The sequence below is a fragment of the Parus major genome, chromosome 19 (assembly GCF_001522545.3).
Source record: "Parus major isolate Abel chromosome 19, Parus_major1.1, whole genome shotgun sequence".
Classification (NCBI taxonomy): Eukaryota; Metazoa; Chordata; class Aves; order Passeriformes; family Paridae; genus Parus; species Parus major.
In genome coordinates, this window is record NC_031787.1 from 3,915,989 (window position 1) to 3,924,158 (window position 8,170).

The 8,170-nt window shown below is 50.2% G+C and overlaps 1 protein-coding gene across 1 annotated transcript; it reads right to left on the bottom strand.

The window, feature by feature from the left end:
* Nucleotides 1-431: 431 nt before the first annotated feature.
* RHBDD2 (rhomboid domain containing 2) lies at nt 432-7,115 on the bottom strand. The gene is made up of 4 exons (XM_015646299.3): nt 6,942-7,115; nt 5,482-5,883; nt 4,969-5,119; nt 432-2,799 (listed from the first exon to the last, which is right to left on the bottom strand). Exons 1-4 carry the CDS (start codon nt 7,084-7,086, stop codon nt 2,406-2,408), a joined length of 1,092 nt encoding a protein of 363 aa, XP_015501785.1. The 5' UTR covers nt 7,087-7,115; the 3' UTR covers nt 432-2,405.
* Between the last annotated feature and the right edge of the window lie 1,055 nt (nt 7,116-8,170).

Here is an 8,170-nt window from a genome sequence, read left to right on the forward strand (position 1 = left end):
CATCCCACTGATCCCATCCCACTGATCCAGCCCCAGGGATCCCATCCCACTGATCCAGCCCCAGGGACCCCATCCCACTGACCCCATCCCACTGATACAGCCCCAGGGATCCCATCCCACTGATCCAGCCCCAGGGATCCCATCCCACTGACCCCATCCCACTGATCCCATCCCACTGATCCAGCCCCAGGGATCCCATCCCACTGACCCCATCCCACTNCCCATCCCACTGATCCAGCCCCAGGGATCCCATCCCACTGATCCCGCCCCAGGGATCCCATCCCACTGATCCAGCCCCAGGGATCCCATCCCACTGATCCAGCCCCAGGGATCCCATCCCACTGATCCCACCCCACTGATCCCATCCCACCCATCCCCAGGAGGGGCACGCTCCGCCTCCCCACTTATAAACAAACCCAGAGACAAACCAGTCTGTCCTTCAGATTCTATTTCAAGTTCACAGTTTGGAGATAAATGTTTGTGATTGCTATTGATCCCTCATCACCCTTCTGGAAAAAAATCAGTGGTAAAATTCCTACATTTACAGGCAAGGATTTCACAAGGAGGAAAATCAAGGCACTAACAGGAGTGGAGTATCAACATTTCAATGTTATCTCTAGCATTTCTTTCCTGGTATTAAAAACATGCTTTTAAATTCCAAACAAGCTCCTTATCCTGCTCTTGCTCCACACTAAAAATATAACAATGCAATTGCTGGCAGCAGGAAAAACAGGACCATGAAATCAAGTCCATTTGTGATCCCACAAAGGAGTGAAATAATCAGGTATGAGACAGAGCTGTCCCCCAACTCCAAGTTGGTTCCCAGGTGGCTGCATCCTCCTGCTGAAAGCCCTGCCTGAGGTGCTCACCTTTGCAAGAAGATTTTCCTACTCATGTCTTACTTATCTCAGGTACAAGTTCTCAGCACTGACTTTGGTCTCCTCCAAAAGGAAGGCCCTGCATCCCACAAGGGATTGTTGCAGTCATTCCTGAGACTGCTGGAGAAGTAAAGCAGCTGGATGACAACATGGGGCTTCTTCAGACCCTGATGATGGAAAAATGAAAGAGGTACGGATGTGCTTGGGAATGTGAAGCTGCCAGAGCTGTCTCTGGCCAGGCTCACTGAGAGCACGGAGGAGCCCCAAGGCTGCTGAGTTTCTGGGATGGGTGAGGCACTGCAAGAACATCTCCAAGAGCAAGAATGGCACTTTGTGCTTCATGGAGCACTTTTTTTATGGAGCACAGCAAAACTCCAAGTAGAGTCAAGGGCCGTTGTTGAGATCCTGGCTGACTTACAGGCACAGAGACAGATGGGCACTGGGCACTGTAGTCACAGCTGGGAATAAAGCTCAAACCCCAGCAACTGGACCAATCTCCTTCATTACAGCCTCAGGCACCAAACAGTGCATCCTATTGCAAATCCCTGGCTGAAAACTCCCCTCTCCCACACACCTGCCCACCAGCTCTGAAAAAAACAGAGAGAGATTGTGATAATATTGGTGGGTGAGATTTCTAAAGCTGAGCAGTGTGAACACCCCCAACAGCACTGCTACATTCCACTTAATTCTTCTAGCCCATGGTTAAGGTCCCTCCCAGCTCCTTGGATTTATAAACATTTGCTCCACAAAGGGCCAAAATCCCTTACTGAAAAGTCTCTCACTACTTCACAGGCATTTGAGTTTGCCTTATCAAATGCTGGTGACACAGGCTGAGCTGCTGCAGTGCTCTCAGAAATGAAGGCAGTTCATTGATGCAGGCACAGGACCTTCAGCATTTCAGAGCTGTGTTCTGGGGCAGAAGAAGATATTCTGTATTCTATCCTCTTTCCCCAGATTGGTGTTACAAGCCCCCTTCAAGGCACTCTCTTAGTGGACAAGTTGAGAGTAGAACAGATCAGTGTAACACCATATGTCCTCCTCCATCTAATTTTAAGTCACAAACTAAGGCTCCTATGATTCTCACTCCTTTTGGGTTCTAGCTACATGACACCTGTAAAAAATACAGGAATGTAAATGGGAAGTGCTTATTGCTGCAGCTCAGTTAAACCCCAGATCTGCTCAGTGAGGGTCCTACCTTGGCCTGAAGAGCTGGTGCACTGGAACTCCAGTGGACTTGTGGGAAAAGGCAGCTGCTAAATGCAGCAAAGAAGAAAGATTTTAAAAGTATGAGAAGTTCACATAGGTGATAGAGTTCCTATCCTCCAGCCACATCAAAAAGTAAAAAAAAAATTATAAAGGAAATATAATTCAAGTAGACTGTGCCAGGAAGCAGAGGAATGGCCTTCACTGGAGCTCCCAACCATTCCAACACTCACCCCAGACACAGCAAAGACGCCAGAAATGCACTGCTGTACGAGCCTCACACAGCAGTCCTGCCCCTGTTGAGTCCTGCTGCTCTCTGGAGGATCAGTACACCTGGACTCTGGTAAATTCAGCTGAAACAGGGGCCACTGGATACCCTGGTGCTTGCTGAACACCAGCCAGAAGGTCTGTGGCTGCAGGTGGCTGTGGCTGAGCTGGACACATGTGCTGTGGGACAGAGAATTTGCCCAGCTGGCAGCACTGTCCCAGCGAGGCTCCAGCATGGACCTGCCCAGGACACTCTCCAAAGGCACCTGTGGCTTGGCAGAGGGAAGAACTGAGGCTGTGTCCTGCAGCACGACCCTGCTGATGTCCCTGGTGTCCCAGAGCGTGGCTGTGATGAAAACCTCGGCTCTGAGCACTGGAGTGAGCAGGAAGAGCCAGAGGCGAAGGGCAGTGGTAGCTCTGGGTGGGGTAAGTGCCAGGCACAGGCTTAATCCTGGGCAGGAAGAAAACAGAAGGTTACACTGTGCTCAGAACCAACATTGCCTAATTAGTGCTGGAAGTCCCCTGGGGGCAGATTTCCTCCTGACCAGAGCTCAGAGAGGTCACTGCAATCCATCAGAGGGATTCACTACAACAGAAGCTCTTGTTATAAGCAGCACTTGAGTAAAAAATGGGTTTTAGTGGCCTCCCAGGACAGCTGTTCCCACTCCCAACCCACTCTGACTCCACACCCACTGAACAGAGTGTGGCTCTTGGCCCCAGACTCTTTGTGCAAGGCACACACAAAGCCAAACTGCAACGTGCTTTAAGATCCCTGTGCACATCCTCCCTGCCCTGTGAGTGACACATCTGCCAAGTCATTAATCAGGAGAAGTTACAGCTGCCAACTGTTGTTTATCAAGAAAACACAAAGGCCTTTGGTGCGAGTAAGAGCCCAGAGTATAGAGGGGAAAAAAAAAAAAAAAAAAAAAAAAAGGAAGGAGGAGTGAGTTAGAAATAAAAGAGAGTTAGAAATAAAATTAATCATTCAGAAGTAAGGGCTAGGAAGTGTTTGCCAGCAGAAGGCATGACTCATCCTGCCAAAACCTATCAGGAGAGAAGCAATCTGCCTTGGAAGCCTCAGCCTCTGGGACTTCAAGAGTGCTGCTCAGCCCACACACAACATGAGGATGAGAGCTGAGAATCCAGGCAATATTCATGAAGCTGTGAGTGCCAAGTTCCCAGCAAGAAGAAGAGACTGGCTCGTGCTGGGGTTTTCAGGCTTGGAGATTTCTTTTTTAATTATTTGAAGTATGGGTTTGTGTTTGGATTTTTTTATTTGTGGACACAAACATGATGCCAAGGCTTGGACTTCAAAGAAATGTCTCCTGTCTTGCAGTGATTTAATGCCTGTATCTTATGAAAATTTAAAATGAAAATAAATCCCAAACTGTTAAGAGCTCTTGCTTGGAAATAAGTATCAAAACAATAAAAATTAAACTCCAGAATCAGTTACAGACTTTGTATCTAAGACACAGACATGCAAATTCAGCTGCAGCAGTGGAAGCATCCTAGAAACACCTTCCCACGCCCTGCTTGATAGTCAAATGTTCATCTAAATACCTTTGTGTCACAACAGTCTGTGTCACCTCACCAAAGGAGGCAGCTTTAGACACTCAGGTGCTGTGCACAGCAGGATGGGACTGGTGCTGACACAGGCTCAGCACAGAGCCAGGCTCCCTCTCCTCCCAAAAGCTGCACTTGCACAGCAGGGAGAGAGGGAAAACACAAATTCTGGTCTGTCTGGCCTCCCCTGCAAGCACTCACACGTTTTGTGTGTCCTGATGGACCTGGGGAACCCTCCTGCTCCAGGCAAAGGTTGTTTTTATGGTTTCCCATGGGTGAGGGTAGTGCAAACACCTGGGAATGCTTCCACTTCAAATAAAACTTTACAGTGAGCTGATGGCTTAAACAATACATAGAATTTAACCCTGAATAGAAAACTATTTTTCCTCTGTCAAACTGAAAGGACATCTTAGAGTAAGTAAATATTTGACCTACATTTTCAAGCTTTTTAGAGTACAAGTGAATTCTTGATGCTTGTGTTAAACTTAAAACCTTTCCTGCATGTCAGCTGTGGGCCCCAAAGTTTCTTTTCTGTAAAGCAACATTGCCTTGACACTGAAAACCTGCTGAAAGGTTGAAAGAGACCAAAAGGTCTGCACTGAACTTTGTAAGTGCCATCTTTAATTTATAGTGCTCTGGTCCTTAGGTAGGTTTGGACACACCTCACTTCACAGCATTCCTGGCAGGAGAGGTGGGGCAAATAAAGATAAGGATCATGCCCCAGGGAGCCACATAGCCAGGAATAACTGCCTAATGCTGGGGCAGAGTGACACAACTTAGCTTTCCTGTCAGAGCTGCAATATTCCTGTGTGTACATGCTGCCCTTGCAGCCAAGGAGAGGTCTTTAACCTCCATTCAGCTTTCACTAAAGGCCTGGTTGAGTTAATGTGTGGTAATTCATTAGTCACCAGTGTAACATCAATGGGTGACTTTGCTCCCCATGACACCCACGATGTGGACAGGAGAGGCACAATACAGCTTTTAGAGACTATTGAAGGGCTCTACTCACACCTCAAAATTCCCCTACAAGATGTTTCACAGGAACTCCTGTACTTACATGCTGTTTTCAGAAGCTCTTCTCTCTGCTACAGACCCAGGGATGTATTTCAGCCCTGGAATCCTCTTCAGCAGAGTGAAAGGGAACACATGGTCCAGCTTAGTGCCCACTGACTCTGGAAAATCCAAGCAGAAACAGTAGCCAAGACCATCTGAAGCCAGGAGCTTGTTAAGGAGAGCTGAGGATAAAACACACTCATTTCTGACACAGCCACATAGTGTCCCCCTGTCCACAAACAGCATTCTCTGGAGAATTCTTCCACTCCTACCCAGCACCACCTTCAGAGACCATCACCCTCCTCAGCTCCATGTTCTCTGCATGCACTGAGAAGGGGCAGTGTGGGGTGAAACACAAAGGCAGAATGGGATGGGATGAGCATGAGCAAAGCCAGTGAAGGTTTAGTGCAGAGTGAGAGTCCAGGAAAAGCCAGTGCACCTCAGCAATGAGAACCACAGCATTCCCTTCCCACCACGATCCTGCTCTGGCTCAGGGCTTCCCACTCAGAAAGGATACAGACTTCTCCAACCAGAAGCCCACAGAAGTTCCCCAGGAGGGAAGACTGAGGGACAAACCACGCTATGCAGAGCCCAAGCCACGGCACCAGCACCACAGGAACTCTGCACCCAAAAAGCAGAGTCCTCTTCATGCGTGAGCGGGTGGTAGAAACCCCCAGCGTGGCAAAAGCCACTGGCATGAAGCCTTTGGCATCTCCCACTTCCAGCAGCCTGGAGACAAGGGGCTCAAGGAAGAGGTACAGGAGGGCAGAGAGCACGGAGAAAGCGGCAGTGAGGATGCAGTGCTTCACTGTGCCCACGTTCTTCTCAAAGCTGCCAGCAAAGTACCAGATGATAACAGCACCACAGGCCAGGGAGATCAGGTCCTCGTAGATGAAGATGTAGGTGATCAACCTGTGAACTGAGCACAGCAGCACCTCAGACAGGTACAGACAGCACTGGGGTGGCTATAAAACAATTACATGCTTGAGCAGAGGGAGAGTGAGCCCACAGGATTAATTAATAGCTTTCATTTCCATCCTGGTGTGGAAGAGAAGGAACTTGAGGCCTTTAAAACCAGGCGTAAATAACCAGGGAGTGGAAACAAGTGCTATCTTGGGTGTCACAAACATATGGGCTAGCTCTCGCTGCTTCCTGGGAAGCTGCCTGGAAAAAAGCAACAGCAGCTGTAGTAAATTTCAATCTCATTAAAACAGAAGGCAAGAGACATAAAAATAACTGTTACAGTACTGACGATTTTTGGCAAAAAAGATAAATACTTCTTAAATTGCTGGAAGGCCGATTTTCACCACCAAAAATGTCTGGAGGTTATCACACCTCAGAAGTGTTTCTAGGCTCTCTGTTTAGGTGTTCTCCTAGGCACACAGCAAGGACTGAGAGACTTCTCCACCTCCCTCCCATCAATTTCAGTTCCACGGCCAGAAAAACACCGAGAAACAAAACAACGCGGTGCAACCCCTGGAGACGTGAGGAGATGGTGGAATCCACCCATCAGCTCAGAGCCCTGGACTGATAAAGGAAATCCCTGCACGGGGGTAAGCTGGAACACGGGAATTAAAAGCACGATAAAAATTATTCTGAGAATACCACAGGGACTGAGAAACAAATCCCTCAAGACCCTGGCAGTGTTATCCACTGGGCTTACTGTCAAAGGGTGCGGGGGCAGCCTGATGTCGAGGGACTGAAATGGGTGCCCAGCAGGTTCGGTGAGGCTCAGGGGAAGCGCATGGAAAGCGGGAAGAAAAGGGGAACAGAGAGCAGGAGCGGCGGATTGGGAGACAGGCTTGAGGAAATGCACGAAATGGGGGCTAGGGGGGTGCCACGGGGTCCAGGGCAGGACAAGGAGAAGGCCGGAGAGAGAGGACACAAAGGCTCCGCTGGGATTCGGGGAAGGCGCGGGATGGTGTGGGCAGAGGGACCAAGGAGGCAGCGGCTGCGCTCGCCGGCGGCCCTGCTCACCTTCCCCGTGGTGCAGAGCTGCGGGGCGCAGCGCGGCGGCGGAGGGGGAGGCGGGGACACCCCGCAGCAGCCCGGGAGCGGAGGCACCGACCGACAGCAGCACCGTGAGGGCGGCGGCGGCCGGCGGGGCTGAGGGCGCCGCCATTGCTGCCCCGCGCGCCCGGTGCTTCCGGCCGCCGCCGGAAGGCCTGACCGTTACCACGGCAACAGGAGGCGCTGTGGGGTCGTTACCATGGAGACAAGGGGTTTTCTCTCCTTCCCCTCTTTTTCGAATTTTTATTTAATTATTGTTATCTTTTCCCTGTTCAGATGGGGGAAATATCGCAGCGAGAAGTGTGAGGTCTCGCTGGGAGCCCGCCCAGGGCTGGGTTATAGCCTGGTGTTCTCACACGAGGCCGCCCCGGGGTGTGGGAGGCCCATCTAGAGCCACCACTCCCTCCAGCCGCGGCGTCTGGCTGCTGGGAATCAGCAAATCAATCAGGCTGGAAAAGATCTCCGGGGTCACCGAGTCCAGCCCGTGACCGAGGAACACCACCATGTCAACTAGACCAGAGCACTCTGTGCCACGTTCAGTGTTTCCATAAACACCTCCAGGGACAGGGACTCCACCACCGCCCTGAGAAGACCCTTCCAATGTCTAATCACCCTTTCTATGAAGGAACTCCTCCTCATGTTCAGCCTGAACCTTCCGTGATGCAGCTTAAGACTATGTCCTCTCACCTGTCCCTCGGAGCAGAGCCCAACCCCTAATTGGCTACAACCTCCTGTAAGATAATTGTAGAGTACAAGAAGGTCCCCTCTGAGCCTCCTCCTCTCCAGGCTGAGCCCTGTCAGCTCCATCAGCCACTCCAGACCTTTCCCTAGCTCTGTTCCCATCTCTGGACATGTTCTAGCCCCTCGATGTCCTTCCTGAATTGAAGGTCCCAGAACTGGACATTTGAAGGTTGAATGTTTCCCTTCAGGTGTGATGGGTGGAGGTGGAGAGGAGCATCCACACCACAGCTGCTCCTGCCGTGTTTCTATCAAAACCTGTGTGAGGTTTGTATTACATGCACTGTCTGCCTTCAGTTCTCCAGAATATTGGCTTAATCATTTGGCCAGTTCTAGTCAGGAGAGTCTCCTCAAGGAGAAGAATTGGAAGATCAAAAATGAAGATACCAAACTTCTTGCAGATCTTGTGGACATAAGGAGTTGATGAACTAGGTAGAACTTAATCTGATTCCTTCAGG

What these genes read in the sequence shown, in the direction of transcription:
- RHBDD2 (XM_015646299.3), bottom strand. Translation starts at nt 7,086, where the DNA reads ATGGCGGCGCCCTCAGCCCCGCCGGCCGCCGCCGCCCTCACGGTGCTG. An exon ending in AGCTCTGCACCACGGGGAAG is followed by an intron (nt 5,884 to 6,941) that starts GTGAGCAGGGCC and finishes TGCTGTGCTCAG; the next exon opens with TTCACAGGTTGATCACCTAC. An exon ending in GCTTCTGGTTGGAGAAGTCT is followed by an intron (nt 5,120 to 5,481) that starts GTATCCTTTCTG and finishes TCCTGGCTTCAG; the next exon opens with ATGGTCTTGGCTACTGTTTC.